This window comes from Peromyscus leucopus, chromosome 11 (genome assembly GCF_004664715.2).
Source record: "Peromyscus leucopus breed LL Stock chromosome 11, UCI_PerLeu_2.1, whole genome shotgun sequence".
NCBI classification, from domain to species: domain Eukaryota; kingdom Metazoa; phylum Chordata; class Mammalia; order Rodentia; family Cricetidae; genus Peromyscus; species Peromyscus leucopus.
Window position 1 is genome coordinate 464,796 of NC_051072.1, and position 17,938 is coordinate 482,733.

General features: G+C 40.6%; 1 protein-coding gene across 1 annotated transcript; it reads left to right on the forward strand.

Moving 5' to 3' along the window:
• The first annotated feature begins 94 nt into the window (after positions 1-94).
• On the forward strand, positions 95-17,184 carry LOC114685541 (zinc finger protein 58-like). Its single transcript, XM_037209362.1, has 5 exons — positions 95-1,250; positions 5,024-5,068; positions 7,821-7,947; positions 8,534-8,629; positions 15,367-17,184. Exons 2-5 carry the CDS (start codon positions 5,054-5,056, stop codon positions 16,806-16,808), a joined length of 1,680 nt encoding a protein of 559 aa, XP_037065257.1. The 5' UTR covers positions 95-1,250; positions 5,024-5,053; the 3' UTR covers positions 16,809-17,184.
• The last annotated feature ends 754 nt before the right edge of the window (positions 17,185-17,938 follow it).

The following is a 17,938-nucleotide window of genomic DNA, read 5'->3' on the forward strand; positions in this document are numbered from 1 at the left end:
TGGCCTTTAACTTAGGCTTATCCCCAACTAGTTCTTATAACTTAAATTAACCTGCCCTTATTAATTAATCTACATGGCTTTTTTTTTTTTTTTTTTTTCTTTTTAACCTCTCCACAATTCTGTATGCCTGACTTGGTCTGCCTATAGTTGGCTTTTCCATTCAGCAAGATTCATCTCTTCTGCTCTCTCCCCGGAAATCATGCCCATCCTTTCCTGCCTAGCTGCTTGCCATTGAGGTCTTTATTAAACTAATGAGAAGGTGCCTTGGCAAAGACAGATCTTCACAGTGTACAGAAAAGATTATCCCACACAGTATTGCTTCATCATTTCAAAGTACAACTGAGTCAATGTGATTTTTAACGCTGTAGTAAGATTAAAATCAGAACATATAGACCAGACATGGCCTGTAAGCCTACTGTTTCTGTCAAAGTCTTGACTCACATTAACACATCTTGAGTTGATTATCTGGAGATGAGCACCAGACTGACTAACCATGGTTGTTTGAAACCAAAACAATAGCCAAATTGTTGTTAAGAAACTACATTGTTATACAGTCTCCATACCTTGCAAGAATTTCTGTTTTCTAAGACCAAAGTATGTTGCACAACATGTTTCAACCTATGCTGAACTTGTGACCCCATGATGTATGCTCACCATTTGCCTTACAAAAATAACCTGTGATATGATTGCGCTTTGGCCTTACGAAAATGTTTTTCCGGATACCTTGATGATTCCCCTTCCACATGATGTATTATTGAACTTCAGCTTTTTTAAAAAATTTCATCCTTTCTAACGGATTGTTTCAACATCTGTTTTCTATAACCCTAACCCTTCCCCATTAAGGGGCCTTAAAAGGCGTTGAGGGACTGCCCTCTGAAATACCGACTTTGGGAGAGAAAACCAGCGGGCCAGTTCCTGGTGCTCCTGTAAATCGAAGCTTGCTTTAATCAGACATTCGTGCCATTGGTTTTTCTCAGGCCTAACCTCTGTCTAGGGCACTCTGCTTCTTCCTCTTATACTGTACTGCAGGCAGCCAGACACCAAGCCAGGCAAAGTAAGTATCATCATACAAGGATTCCAGGAATTCCTTTGCCCAGCCTTCTGGGAAATGTAGTCCATGCGACTGTGACATCACAGGGAGCCGTCCAGGAAATTCCTTTCTGGCGTTAAGTCCTCACGCGTGCAGCTTCCGTAAAGTTGGGCGACTGTCCTGCCCTGCTCTACAATCCTGTTGCGTCTCTGACATGGAGGTTGGTCCAGGGTGCAGCGCAGCCTGAGGCACTGTGTGGGGTGCGGGGGTCCGTCTTGGAGGGAGCGGACCTGGGCTGGGTGGGAGGGCTGAAGAAGCTGCCTTGGAGGTGCTGTGCTGACGTCAGATTGCAGGTTAGGGCTGGGGAGAGGGCGATAGGGACTGTGCCCTGAGTGGCAGTTTCCTTAGGACGCCGCTTGACAGCTTCTGAGACAGGAGAGCTGTCCTGGTAGCGCGGAGTAGATGTTAGTGCAAACTCCAGGATTGCAAACTAATGATGGTCAGCTGACTGCCTGCTCCTGAGGTGGAGCTGGGAGCTTAGTGAGCAGCTTTGGTGGGGAAGCATGCTTCTCTAGCTGAGCCTTTCTCACATGGTCGCTATCAGATTTCTCAGAATCTGTAGAGCAAACGGGGTCTGGTCCTTCCTGAACTCTGTAGCCGGCCTAGTGTAACGGTCTTGAAATCTTGATTGTGTTCATCTTCTCTGCCAGTTAAAGAATTAAGAAAAAAACCTGAGTCCCAACAGTTCCCCGGTGGGAAATTCTGGAACACAAGCACACAAATCTGTCACACTCACCAGCTATAGAAAAGCTTTGACTAGGGTGAGAGAACACACATTCTGCAGACATAGAAGGGAAAGACCCAGTGCAATCCGCAAACCCAGGGGATTAGGGAAGCAGAACACCCTGCTTCACCTTGAGGGCTGGGTTTTCTTAAATCTATGGAAGGTCCCAATCCTTAATTTAGGACTGAGTAATTGTAAAAGGCACAGGATGTCTGCTTGTCCCGAAATGGTTGTGTCAACATGTCTTCATCTGGCCTTGAAATTACTGAGCTTGTCTAATAGTACGGTTCCTAGGAGCAGGTGAAAAACTTTCATGGTCGTGTGTTAGGGTGCCAGATTTTTGTGCCAGGTCAGCAGGGTGAGGAAGAACTCACAGACCTGTGTGTACTCATGTGATTTAAACCGACCTGTGATAGAAAAAGAAACTTCAGTCTACTCTATTGCACATCCCTGTCATCTCTGCATTTGTGAGGGGGAGGCAGGACCCTCTGGTCCTCCTCTGCTTCACAGCAAATTCAAAGCCAGAGTCTGTGTTAGAAAACATTTAGACATACTTCATGGTCATGAGAAATACTTTCTATCGTTCATTTCATGTTTCTTACAGTGAGCGCCATGACAAATCCATGCAATCAGCACATTGTTGACTTACTACATGTGCTTAACTTCTGTGGCCCATTCCAAATGTAATTTGAACTTTATTCACTATCATGCTTTTGTTATAGGTATTAAATTTTGGTGATTACAAACTTTTCATTTACTCTATGAAGAAGAATTCCTCTTTGCCTGGCTTGAATATTTCTCCCTATATGTAGTGATTGTTTTTAATGTGTTAGTTACTGTCGTGACCTGATGCTGATTTCTTCTGGTTTCACTGATTTCTTCCAGGTTGCTCCTTTCATATCTAATCTGAGACTCCATTATTTCTTCATTTCCATTCTGCAGTTCTTGACTGATGTGGCTGCTATGGTTACATTCGGGGGTCTTTTTTTCTGCAGCTGCAGCTGGGATACCTTCCCCTGTCCTTACTCCAGAGGTTCCACTGTGTGCAGATGCTTCTTACAGTGAGCCAGAACAAAACCACTTCCTCCCTGTCCTTCACATGGACACTGCCATGTCCAACCAGTAAAGCAAAGTGCTGATGTTGGTTCCTGCTCTTCACAGGTCCAGTCCAGGTCCTCTTGTTGAGCAGTCTTGTCTCTTTCCTCCCAGGCTTCTTTCATTGTATTCTAATGTCAGTGTGAGGGAGGGAGTTCCTTGTGTTTACAGCTCATGCATGAACCCTGCTGTGTTAGACATGTCATATCTGGAAAACTTTAGAGAGGATGTGTGGCTGGATGAGGATGTTCAGTTCCTGCCGATTGATGTATAGGACTATATCAGAGGCCGTGGAGAGACATTGTAAAAGATTTGAACAGGGGTCAAACACGAGCAAGGAATAAACCTGAGCAGCACAGATTTTCATTACATTGTCATTTTTGGTTATATTGGTACCTGTCATAGTGCCCCCCATTGTCATCATCACATGCAGTAACATATCAGTTACATATTTTGAGTTGAGAGGTGTGTCTGCCTGCCCTGCCTATTCTCTTCAAAACTGCGTTCCATTGCTCTCTTCTCTGCAGGATCTAGTTTAACAGAAGTCAGACCTATGTCAGTGCGTGTCCCAACCCTTGACTGGAGACACTCCACTTGCTGTTTCTCTAAGAAACTCAGAAACAATGTACAGACTATTAAAATTTACAAGTACATCTAGACATTTAATGGACCAAGCATGTGATATTTATTTTGAAACTAAATTCTCACTATATAATTCCATGTTTTCCAAAAAGAATATTACTTTTGTTATCCTATGATTTATTCATGGTTCCAATTCCATTCTCTGAGTCACAGTATTTTAAATGTAGTAGTTTAATGCAAAAAAGATCAATGATTGTTGCATGCCACATTTATAGGGTAAAGAGCTGGGATAGTGGCCTAAGACTTGTGAAGCTTGAATCTATTTAGTATTAATTAATAAAAACCCCATGTCAGATATTGAAGATGAAAGCTGAAAGATCAGAGAAGCAGAGCAGCCAGCCACCAGAAAGTTCTTACCTCTACTAAATCCTCAGACCGAATGACAGTCCTGACTCTTAAGAATTCACAGACTGAATGGGCAGAATCCTGTCTCCACCTTCCGTATATTCCTGTGTCCACTTCTGAAGTGCTGGGATTAGAGGTGTGTACCACTACCGCCTGACTCTGTTTTTCTTTTAGACTGGATCATTCTGTAGCCCAGGGTGGCCTTGAACTCCTGATCTTCCTGCTTCTTCCTCCCAAGGACTGGAATTAAAGGTGTGTGCCACCACTGCCTGGTCTCTCTGGTTAACTGGTGGCTAGCTCTGCTCTCTGATCTCCAGACCAGCTTTATTTGTCAGAACACAAATAAAATGTCACACAACAGACTTGCTACTTCTTGATGTGTGTAGTGTGTATTTTAAGCACTATGTCCTTTGATCGGGACATAGTCTGCTTTGAATGGAGGGTCACTACTGTTAGGAACCTGATCAGGAATCCCATTCTCTCTTTGCATCTGGCTTGGACTTCCCACCAATCTTCTGCTAGTCTTCAGTTTTGTCTCACTCTCTGAAAAGATGTCTCTGAGGGATATTGACAGGAGATGCAGGAGTTCTTATTACGTCTAATCTGTCCATTCTGTTGACTCTAGGACCAGCCTCCATTCAAGTAGAGGGCAGATTTCCATCTCCCAATTATATTGAGAATGTGTAGCAATTTTTAATGAATGACAGGTTGCCCACCTCAGACCAGACATTATTTGCACTTCTTCTCTATAGAAAGTAAATTTTGCCAGTTTCAAATTACCCTGAAATGTTTGCCATGAAAAGTATTGAGTAAAATCCCTCCTAAATACTCTCCTGTTTACAGGTGCACTCCTCCACCCACAGCATGTCACAGGAGGCTGGCCCCAGGACAGGAGACACTTCCCCAGGTAGAACAGTGTCCCCTTGAGCTGGGCTCCTTTAGGGAGTGATCATTGCAGTGAGTTCTCCCTTGGGGACCTGCTCTAGTTCTGTCAGAGAACAGGGTTTTCCATCTTCATGCTGTCTGGACTTTTACCATTTCCATGGTGACCATTTTTTCCTACTCTTGGAAATCTCATCATTAAAAAAAGAGGAAAAACCGTTGTGTTTTTGTTTTTTCACTCCTAGATTTTGGAACATGCTCTATGAGCTATAAAGATGCTTTCAACACAGGTCAGTGAATTTTCCCTTGAGAACTCAAAGAGTGTTCTGTTCACCAAATTTCTCCAGTCTGCTTTGATTTGCAGATGTATTGACCTTGTTGCTGCTTCCCTTTGCCCTTTATTAAAGGACATTTTCATTTTAATCATTGTTACAGAGTAGACCTTTCTACTGCTCCAAAGGTCTTGAGAGCTTGACCCTCTAATCCCCCCTCCCCAAGTGCTAAAAACACCGGGCATATCAGAAACAATCCCTCAGTCTGACCTGAGAGCCTTTGACTTATGGACGAGTTTTCATAGTACTAGAAGATGCTTTGCAAGCTTCCAAGGGAGAGAAGCAATAACCCAACAATAGGACTACCTGAACAGCACCTGAACAATGACGACATCAATATACATGGTACCTTATAGATGACAGTTTCATGTGGCTCTACCCCTAAAGAACTACATATAATGACCCAGCTGTGGTGGTGAATGCCTTTAGTCCCAGCATTTGGGAGGGAGAGATAGGGGGATTTCTGAGTTCAAGGACAGCCTGATATACAAAATGAATTCTGGGGCTACACAGAGAAACCCTGTCTGGAAAAACAAAAACAAAAACAAATGAAAAAGAAACAAACCATATGCATCTTGGGTTTCTGTTCCTGTGATGAAACAATATGACGATTATTTGACTTACACTTCAGCATTGCTGTTCATCACTGAAGAAATTCAGGACAGGAACTCAAAGAGGGCAGGATCCCAGAGGCAGGAGCTGATACGGAGGCTATGGAGGCGAGCTGCTTACTAGCTTGCTTCACATGGCTTGTTCTGCCTGCTCTTACTATAGAACCCAGGACCACCAGCCGAGCAATAGCACCACCCACCATGGGCTGGGCCCTCCCGCATTGATCACCAATTGAGAAAATGCCTTAGAGCTGGATCTCATGGAGGCATTTCCCCAACGGAGGCTCCTTCCTCCCTGATGACTCTAGTTTATGTCAAGTTGACACACAAAACCAGACAATACAATAGGTACATAAAGATTGTCGAGAGAGGGAGAATTTGTCTTCCCCAAGGATGAACCCACTCACTATTCCTCCAGTGCCAAGTGGTCAGTCCTCACAACACATATACAGGCAACCCTTAGGAGAATCAGCCATTCATATTTATTCAGTTATATGTATGTATATACATTCTGTGTAAAAATAATTAAAGAAGACATCATGCATTTGAGATGGAGTGTTGGGGGACAAGAAGTTGGAATGAGAACTTTTTCAGAAAAAAAGTCTTCATTTGTGATAATGTGAGTGAAACTGAAATCATTTCAGGCAGAGAAAGATAAATCCACATGATCCATTAGTATATTAAAAAATAAAGAATTGTAGTTCACAGAAGTTGAAGATGGTATAGTTTTTCCTATCAGCCAGGGACATCAGGAAGCTGAGTCTTGGGGACTTAAGGAACAATGGATGCTCTGGAACAGTGTGATAAGAGGGTGATCAATGCTCACAGTACTGTTTTCCTGAATGCTAGATGTGTGTAAGCATTATGTAGGGTACATTTCAGAAGCCTGAAAGATAGTGTTTCAGGAAATGAGCGTACTGTAACTAAGAAAGATGATCCAAAGCTTACTAATGAAATTACTACAAAATACCCCATTAATATTTAAATGGTTGATAATTTCCACATATTATTAAAAAGGAAGAATAATGTAGGACTGTTCTCATACGTCATTCTTGGACTTTACTCAATAAGCTGAAAAACAGCTGTGTGGCGGTGGCACACGCCTTTAATCCCAGCACTCGGGGGCAGTGTCAGATAGATCTCTGTGAGTGTAGGCCAGCCTGGTCTTCAAAACAAGTTCCAGGACAGTCAAGGCTGTTACACGGAGAAACCCTGTGTCAAAACAAACAAACAAACAAGATGAAAAACAGAAAGAAAATTTTGAAATAGGAAAATAGTGGCATCAGCAATATATTTCTCAGCTTCAGCACACTGATGCACAGGTGTCATATGTGGAAAGCATGCTTAGGAATATCACAAACACATCAGTAGATAGATTCCTGTCAGAGAAAAGGAGGTAGAAAGTAGAAAATGACTGAAGATCAGAGTTCTGTTTTAAGTTCTCAGTGTTGATATCCTATACTTGCTGATTTTTCATGTGTTCACAGTTTGTATTTTTCTGTGAGTTCTTGTTTTGTTGTTCTAACCTTTGTCTGCTCCATCTCATGTCTCTTGTCTCTGTCATTGGTGTCACTGCTGACCTCTGTACAAATTCAGAAACCCAGACTTCAGCCAGGGCTGCGGCTACATCAGAGTCTGTATTTTCATTTCATTCCATATTTGTGATTGTGCATATTAAGTGTTGAGGTTTCCTTCTCCCTCATCATGACTTTCTTCTGTGAAACGTACGTGTGTGTGTGTGTGTGTGTGTGTGTGTGTGTGTGTGTGTGTACATGTGTGTATAGTGTATAATACAAGCGTATCACACTATTACGCATTATTCTGCTTTCCTATACCAATAGGATCACTGACTGGGGCAGGCACCACCCTCATGGACTGTGCTGTCTCATATCAATCATTAATTAAGAAAAAGCCTCCTAGCTTTGCCTATAGGAGAGTATTAGGGAGGCGTTTTCTCCATTATGTTTTTCTCTTCTCTAAAACCCTAGGTAATGTCAAGTTGACAGGAGAACTGTCCAGCCCAATGCATCTTGATATTTATATTAATAATGGTTTTAATTAAATTAATGTGCAATATCATTCACTGATCTTTATTTCAGGAAATGCTGTCCTTCTGGGATGTGGCCATTGAGTTCTCTGCAGAAGAGAGGGAATGCCTAAAGCCTGCTCAGTGGAATTTGTACAGGGATATAATGTTGGAGAATTACAGCAACCTTGATTTCCTGGGTGAGGATCTCATCCACAGTGAATCCTTATTTCAGATAATAATATGTAGAATCCTCAATTTGTATGGTATTGCATGTGAGCATTTCAACATCCATTTTCATACCTGTCATTTTAAGAAAAATTAGAGATGTTTCATGGCTAAAAAACATTTCACTGTTTTTCTCTCTATGTGTTTGAACTGTCAGTATTGAATGTATATTTCATTCAAGAGTACCTCCAATGGAACTGTTAGAAATTCAATGACTTTGATTCTTCAAGGTCAAAGTACTTATACAAAACAAATGTGCACTCTAATGTTTACCCTAGAAGCAGTGAAAAGTATTTATTCTAATGTGTATCTCAGATACAGCAACTCTGCTAAATTCCTAAGAATTTTAATGTTTTTTCCCTTTAAATGAAACTCAGAATCTGGACATTGTAAATTCCTTTATGTATTATAGTGGTCCCGTGAGAAAACATTTAAGGAACTGATTGTCTGTAGTCATTTATTCCATCATCTTTCCTTATAAACAGTGTACTGGGAGGGGCAGGTCAATTCCCAGTAGAAGAACACTTCAATAACCTTGTTCCCTTTTTCTTCAAACAGGTCTTGCTGTCTCTAAGCCACACCTGGTGACATTTCTGGAACAAACACAAGGGCCTGGGGATCTGAAGAGACAAGCAACAGACAGTGTGCACCCAGGTGGGTAGAAATGAGGGGTTCAGGGGCAGAAAGGCAGGCTTTCCCATGTGCATTGAAAGAAGATGTTGTTGTGGAGATAAGTCTCTCCTTCATGCCTTTGTTATCAAAGAAAGACATCTCAGACATTCACGATGGTTTAAGTCTCCCAAGCTTTGTAATTCCCCGATGGTGAGCTGTGCATGTATTTGCAGAGATCTCCAAGGTTCTTCATTTTTTAAATCTACATTGTAATGTTAGACTCAGGGGAATGCCGCTCTATGCAGATGAATCCACCGTTTGCTGGGCTTCAGAGCAGACTCGTGCCAGAAAGATCTCTAAACCAAAGTGAGCACGATTGGGTTTCTAAAGCCAAACCCACAATTCCATCACACAGAGGCAGAAGGCTCAGCAGTTTCAGTTCTGTTGATTAGAACAATTTGGGTGAAGGGAACGGTTGGATAAAACTCAGACAAATTGTAGTCACTTTGGACAGTTCATTTCCCACTTATCTTAGGGAGATTCAAAGCATTAATGTATTGTATAAAGTGGTTGTATAGGGCCAGTAGGCACACTGATTTAACAGAGGCTGTTCGGTTTTTTCAACACTTTTACCACCAGTTGATATAGCAGGACTTGACCATTAGACAGGAAGAGGAGGAGAGGATGAGCTACAGGGCCTTACACTATTGATTCAGGGATGCCCATCCAACCAGTTATGGGTACAGTGATTGTGTGCCTTTCATTTTCATAATAGTTAGTAGATGTAGGCCTCTAGGTGAGTTGTAAGGCTCCATGCATTTTGGGGTTTTGTTTTGTTTTTCAAGTTAATATATTTATCACGTACAAGGACTGTTTTTGGATATATACTCAGTCACAACTTGTTAAAGAAATTATTAAATTTTATATATAAGCCCTATTTCCCCAGATACTGCAGAGCTAGTAAAATGATTTGTTTCAGATCTAGTCAGGGTAACCACTGTGGCTAGCACTATAGGAAGCATTGTGGCCAATATTACCATGAGTCCAATGGGAAGTAGAGATCTTGTGGTTCCTTCTTCTCAAGGTCTATTGATTCTTCAAACTTTCTCCGAGTGTGCATCTGTCCACTGGCTTCCAGGTTGATAATGGGAGTGGAGCTGAGGAGCTGGTCCCAGATGTCTCTGGAAGGTGACTCAAAGAGAGTGCTCTGGGTGAACTTTCACATCCACCTCACCTCCTCCTCAGGCCATATTGCTTTCTTTTCCTGATGTCGTGGGTCCACACATCGCACTTGCAACTTAGTATAAATGTGTGCCATAGTTCATCCTGCTGTGCTGACTGGACCCGTGGCAGAGCCGCTGTCATATATTATCTACCACTTTGCTGAGGACGCCTTACACAATCAGACATTGACAGCTCAGCTCTGAGGTTAGCTTTGTTAGGAGGAGCAAATTCAAAGCCGGGGACAGGACATGGCCGTTTGAACTAGCATATAGTTCTCATAACAGTTGGGTGGCAGTACCTTGTAGGCACAAGGTTCCCCTGTACATAAGATCATCAACTATCAATTCAGGGACATTGTGTCCAGACTGATTACAATTAGTGCCTCCATTACTTGCAACGTTTTAGATGTTGTGCAAAGTCTAAGATCCTCCTCAGCATGAGAGAATCCGTACCCTGTCTTGTGGGACATGAGGAGTGATTCATCTTCCCTACAGATAATGGATAAGATTTCCTGGTCTGGCTTACAGGCCACAGGGAGACAGGAGCAGCAGACACTGATGGGTCCATTTCCCCGTGCATCCTTGTCCTGGTCTGAGACTAGAATGCCATTTAGTCTGAACAGTCTGTGTCCCGTCTGAGGGTAATGTGGCATTTGATTCTCAGTGTGCTCTGCCATGGAAGTGTTGTAGAGATTTAACCCCTTTTCTCAAGCATTTTGTTTAACCAAACAGTTTTTTCAAATACACCTGACTTTGAATATTATTCCATATGAAAAGAACTTTACGTTGACCCTAAATTTGTTTTGAGTTACCTGCTTTGCTCATCTTTGACAACATGTACGGAGGACTGTATAATTCAAGGACTGTATAAATTTTTCTCTCCTAATATTGTCTCTCTACCTGAATTACATTTGTACTTATCATGACTATAAACACAATTTTGAAACACTAAGTATATCCCTGTACATAAGATCGTCAACTATCTTTAATCTCTTAGTAGGTAACTCTTCAATAACTATTTTGTCTTAATTATCTTTCTTCTAGCATCTTACAATAAATGAGTGACTCTCATCTGATTAGGATTTATTAAATGACAATAATTTACCTTTGTTAAAAATTTCAGCCTCAGAAATTACAATTGTTGCACTGAAGCTGTTTTATACTGACATAAACTTTAAACATAAATACAGTCCGTGGAGTCACTGGGGACCTCACTCTCCTTAGCCCTGCATACTGTAGTTTATAAAATCTAAATCAGGCCTACTGACCTCCTACATTGCATAGCTTGTTTAATCAGAAAGAATACAATCAGAGAAGAGAATAGTAAGGCTGACCTTTTTAGGGGTCACATATAAGAATAAAAAGATGTACAATTAATTGTTCTTGTCATGACTCAGTTTCTCCAAATGGCTACAGTTTATCAGAGTTAGCAAAGACATAGTGACTAGACAGCATTCTTTAATCAGTGGGGTTTGTCCAACATGAATAAAACATTACACCCCTAGGGAAATTAATAAATTTTGGTCATTATGTATATTATCTTTAAGTCTCCTCCTCCATAATCCCTGTATTACATAGACAACCTAATGTGACTTGGGTTCAAGCTTTAAAGGTTTTGCCCTACTTTGTTTATATAACTAATCTATCTTAAATAATTTAACCCACTTATTAGAGATATAGCCTCAACTATTTCTTTTGTATGTTTTTAAGTGGTTTCTTTGATCAATACAGAGAAAATTAACATATCAGCAAGAGGTTTAGAGGTGTCAATAAACTTGCATATGAACAAATCTGTAAACAACCAAGAAGGGAAACAGAGAACAGGAGTTCAATCTGTAACTGACTACAGAATCAATTGAGACATCTCCTTTTTGTGGGCCAGATATCTGATTCTTTACATATACCCCCTTGATTAAGCAATTTCAAATGAGACATAATAAGTTTAACAAGTAAATTTACCATTTGATTTAAGAAAATATCCCAAAGGGGAGGTTGTTAACATCTATTTTCATGTAGGCCCTTAGCCAGTCCATATAACAGCTTTATGTGTAAGAGTACATATCACATCACTGCAGAGGTCCATCTAGAAACCCAGCTTTCGTTTTTCAGGCCTGCACAGAGAGTGTCCATTTTATCCTTTTTAACAATGAGGATCCCATTAGTTGTTTTTATTTTACACATCCTTATACCATGAAGTAAATATTAGTAGCCTCTCTTGGAAATAGTTCACCTCTTAACTGTTCTCATGTGAATGGTGTCTTTTCCGGAGGAGTCCTGATGTTCTCCCTCTGCCTGTCACAGAGTCAGGGAGCCAGCCTGACCCAGGACAGGGGAGCTGGAAGAAACTTTAAGAGAAATGTGCTTGAGTTTGATGTGGGAGGGGAATATCTTTTTTCCAGAGCCAGCTTTTCATGCTAAAACAGCATATGAAGACTTATAAGAATATTATCTATAATCAACTGGCATTTATTTCTCAATAAGACTGAATACAGTAATTTAAATATCCATAACTGTATTGTATGTCTTAGATGTAGGCAGACAAGCTGAATACTTATATGTGTTTTGCCTCTTAGAAAGATTTCAGTGTTTAGGATACAATACTGATTCTATGAGACAGGAACATATTGGCTTCTTTGTGGATGAACCTTCAGGCTTTAAATACATAAGTAACTGCAGCCGAGAGACATTTAAACAGAAAACCATAAAACTAGACATCTAAGCAACTCAGAAAGTTCTAGAAGTGAAAGCGAGGGTATCTAGGCCCTGGTGGAGCAGAGACTGACCTCAGCCATAGGGCAAAGTAGTCCCAAGAAGAGAGTGTCATATCTCAACGGAAGCAGGCCTACAGACCCAGCAGAAAGGACCCAACTTGGCTTTTATCTTCTGTCTCATGGCACAAGCAGGAAGGGTCTCTGTGGTGGTATTTTGTTTGTGCTCTAACAATTAAAGCTTGCCTGAAGATCAGAGGGAAGAGCTAGCCACTGGAGGCTAGGCAGTGGTGACACACACCTATAATCTCTGTTCTTGGGAGGAGGAAGCAGGAAGATCAGGAGTTTAAGATCACCTTGGGCTATAGGATGAATCTGTCTAAAAGAGAAACAGAGCCAGGTTTCGGTGGTGACTCACACCTTTAATCCCAGCACTAGGGAGGTGGAGACAGGAATATAAGGTGGGTGGGGACAGGATCTCACCCCATTCAGTCTGAGGATTTGTAGAGACAAGATCTTACCCCCCCTTTATCTGAGGAGTTGGTGGAGAGGTAAGAAGTCTGTCTAATGGCTTGCTCCTTTGTCATACTGATCTTTCAGCATTTACCCTGATATCTGGCTCAGGGTTTTTATTATTAGACCAATTAGGATTCATGCTACAGGCTTCCAACAAATAGAAAGCCTGACTGCAACATTTTGTCCACGCACTGAGCTAGAATCCTAGACCTATAAGCTGTTCAGGCTCCTTGGATATATGGGGGTTCTGCTCCTGCCTACTCTGCAGGCTCTGGGCTGGAGGCTACCACAGTGTCCTTTGTTCTTCAATAGAGGAGGCACTGCCCCTACTTGGACCTGATTGCACATGGATGGGTCAGTGAGATCAAAGAGCTTGGTCTCCACCACTAGAGTATTCCCTGATAGAGCAGGAATCCAAATTGGTCTTTGTCAGAGCCTGCCATCAGTCAGCTGGGTAGAGGCATGCACATTGTAGAGACGATGAAGAAGACAGAAAAGAGTAGAGAAGTCTGCCAGTCAATGACGGACAGTCCTGAGTTTATTTCACAGCCAGCTTATATACAGTTTTGAAGGACAGAAGAAGAACAATAAACAACACAGGCATTCAACCACGCTCTATCCTGCCTTGCATCAAGGAGCAGGCAGTTTCATTTTCTATCTTGATGTACCTCCGGCTGGCATCAGCAGCCTGCATCTAGCTAGATAGTGTGTTCCTTCCTGTGGGCTAATCAGGACTTTCTCACAGCCCTAAAGGTCGACTCTCCAGGCTAATCAGGACATTCTCACAGCCCAGGAGCAAGCAAGCTTGAACTCTATTGACTCAGAATAGACTTCAGATTAAACTGGAATACTGAGTCAGTTGTGGGCTCCCACAGCTCTTAATAAAATCCCAGAGCCAGATGTCGGGGTAAATACTGAAAGATCAGAAAGACAAAGGAACAAGCCACAGCTATCTCTCACCTCACCAACTCCTCAACCAAAAAGACTGAGCTCCTGTCTCCTCCCACCTTATATTCCTTCCTCTACTCAGCCATATCACTTCCTGTCTCAACCTCCCTAGTGCTGGGATTAAAGGCATGTGTGCCTCCCAAGTACTGGGAACAAAGACATAAGATCCCAAGTGCTGGGATTAAAGGTGTGTGCCACCACCACCTGGCCTCTATGACTAACTAGTGGCTGGCTTTGCCCTTTGATCTTCAGGTAAGCTTTATTTGTTAGAGCATACACAAAATATCACCACACTTTGGTATTATTTTGGAGGTGTGGATAGCCTATGATCATTTGTTATACATTCCCTTTATATTTCAGTGGATGGATACAACACATTGATAAAGTACATAAGGATAGTGTAAAATTGCAAAATATCTATGAGCTCTGCTCTTTGAATTTCTACTTCATGGGTTAATATAATTTTCTGTTTTTATGCCTTATTCATTGTCTCTCTCTATTTAGAGCCTAATATCTGTTTACGCTTGTAAATGAATAAATCTTAGAAATATATAATTTTATTTCCCAGGCATGGTGACCTACTCCACTGATCCCAGCACTTAGGAGGCAGAGAAAGGTGGATCTCTGATTTTGAGGCCAGTCTGGTTTAGATAGTGAGTTCCAGGACAGCAAGGTCTACGCATAAAAAAACTTGTCTTGAAAAAGCAAAAATAAAAAAGGAAACAAGTCATTTTTTCATCTATTCATTGACAAATATGTTGTCTCAGCAAAATTACTGTAATTCACAGGTGAGCCTGAAATTTTTTTAAATATGATTTGATACATTTCAGTTATATACTTTCTTGTCATTCAAAGAAAACATGAAGTACTGTCCTGAATTTTTGAGCTATATTATTTAGCCTTGTTGTGGGCCATCTATCTACTTCTTGTTCAGCAAATCTTTTGTACCTTCCAAAATAAATGCTAAGTGGGTGATAAAAATTTTGTATTTTGATGATGACTAGACTCATTCAATCACATTTAACTTTCTCTTTTCCAGGTTTGGATATTTTATAATTTCATGGGTGTCTGGACATATAACATTTCTATTCTTTAAGGGGCTTATTTCTGCTAGCAAAATGCTCTTACAACTTACTTAGCTATTGAACTTTGAATAATATTCCATTATGTCTATGCTCTATTTGGTTGTGCCCTTATTAGAGTATAGATTATTTCTACCTACAATATTTTATCATTCATGCTCAGTGCCTATAGGTTGTGAAATACACTGTAGTTTCTTATTGTGCTTCAATATGTATGAGTAAATATTTCCACATAAAAGTAAGCATTATAAGAATGAAAATATTTATTATATTTTGTTCATATCTCAACTTTTGCTCAACAGGAACAATACCCAATGATTGTAACAATTACAGCGAGGTCATTGATTGTAAATCACTCCTTATTCAACGCCAGAGATTTCATACAGGGAAGAAACTTTACAAGTGTGAAGAATGTGGAAAGGCCCTTAGTTCTCAAAAAACCCTATCAATACACCAGAGACTTCATACTGGAGCCAAACCCTACACATGTAAAGGATGTCATAAGACCTTTAATACTCGCTCATCACTTTTTATACATCAGAAAACTCATACTGATGAGAAATCCTACAACTGTGAAGAATGTGGCAAATCATTTTACTATCCTCCACTGCTGAAGCAACATCAAAGAATTCATTCTGGAGAGAAGCCCTACAAGTGTGAAGAATGTGGCAAAGCATTTTATTTTCCTTCATACCTTAAGCAACATCAACAAATTCATTGGGGAAACAATCCCTACAAGTGTGAAGAATGTGGAAAAAGGTTTTCTTGTTCTTTACGCCTTCAAGTCCATCAAATAATCCATACTGGAGAGAAATTGTACAAGTGTGAAGAATGTCACAAAGCCTTTCGTTATCACTCTTCGTTTTGGAGACACATGAGAGTTCATATTGCAGAGAAATCCTACCAGTGTGAACTGAGTGGAAAAGGATTTACTAAGCCTGCCTTCCTCATTGGGAGCAGGGCAGCTCTTATTACAAGGAAAGCCTACAAGTGTGAAGAGTGTGGCAAGTGTTTTTGCTCACCTTCATCACTTAAACGACATCAAACAATCCATTCTGAAGACAATCCCTACAAGTGTGCAGAGTGTGGCAAAAGGTTTTCCTACTTTGCACACCTTCAAGAACATCAGACGGTCCATACTGGAGAGAAACCATACAAGTGTGAAGAGTGTGGCAAATGTTTTTCCTCATCTTCATCCCTTAGACGACATCAAACAAGCCATTCTGAAGACAGTCCCTACAAGTGTGCAGAGTGTGGTAAATGGTTTTCCTGTTCTAGGAGTCTTCGGGAACATCAAGCAATTCATACTGGAGAGAAACCATACAAGTGTAAAGAATGTCACAAAGCCTTTCGTAAATACTCAGCCCTTTGGAAACACAAGAGTGTCCATAATGCAGAGAAATCCTACCAGTGTAAAAAATGTGGAAGATGTTTTGCCTCATCTTCATCTCTTAGACGACATAAATCAATTCACTCTGAAGACTATCCCTACAAGTGTGAGGAATGCGGCAGATGTTTTTATTCATACTTGTTTTTTAGACGACATCAAATAATCCATTCTGAAGACAGTCCATATAAGTGTGTAGAATGTGGCAAACGGTTTTCTTGTTCTAGAAGTCTTCGGGGACATCAAGCAATTCATTCTGGAGAAAAACCATACAAGTGTAAAGAATGTCATGAAGCATTTCGTAATAGCTCATCCCTTTGGAGACACAAGAGAGTTCATACTTCAGATAAATCCTAATAGTGTGAAGAGTGTGGCAAATGTTTTTCTTCATCTTCATGCCTTAGACAATACCAAACTTTCCATTCTTAAGACAGTCCATCCAAGTGTGCAGACTGTAGAAAAGGTTTTCCTACTTTGTACACCTTCAGGTACATCAGACAGCCCATATTGTAGAGAAACCATCAAGTGTTAAGAGTTGACAAATGTTTTTGCTTATCTTCATCCCTTAGGCAATGAGAGAGAGAGAGAGAATTCATTCTGAGGATAGTCCTTTAAAGTGAAGGGAATGTGGCAAAGATTGTTAAACACATGATAATTCATACTGGAGAGAAATTCTACAAATTTCTTAAAAAGTTCACACATCTGCAGTCTTTAAAACACATCAAATTCATTCTAACTACAAACTCCAAGTGTGTGTGGATTGTGAAATCTTTGACAAGCATTCAGATCTTATATAACTCAAATGAATCCCTATTGCAGAGTATTCGGTTAATTATTTTGAATGTCAACATGAACATGTAACTTCCAACAGCACAAATATCATCAGAGAATAGTAGAAACTTCTGTTTGCTGTAACTTCCCAACCAGTTTGTTCAAGCAATGTGCTTGAAACTTGCCTTAATAAATGAGTCTCTTTCTTCTATAACTATAAATGTCCCATGAAATTTTTACCACGTAACTTTTTGTAACTTTTCCCACTGGGTGCCCTGAATCTAAGATCTGGGCTGTGGTATTTACTATTATTTTTCCCTGTGGTGTTACCCAAGAACCTGTAATAACATCTCCACTGGGTATGTAAAAATCTCGATGAACTCATATTTCTCACCAAGTTGGAGTTTAGTGAAATGGTCTGAACAGATAACAATCTGGACTGAATGGGCATTAGTCTTTCTCCCCAGGAAATGCTAACAGAACATATTTTCAGTTATATTTGGTTCCAGAATAAAGAATCTCTTATTTCCTTTCAGTTCAGAACAGTGTTTCTTATATGACTCCAACTGTCATGTCACAGAAACTTTGACCTATATTGAAATAATGACCTGAGTCAATTACACTCACTCAGCAGAAAGGATGTATTTGATTAGTGGATATGTGATCAATAAGTATGAAACACTGTAGATGCAGGTCTTACTTTATAGTTAATACAG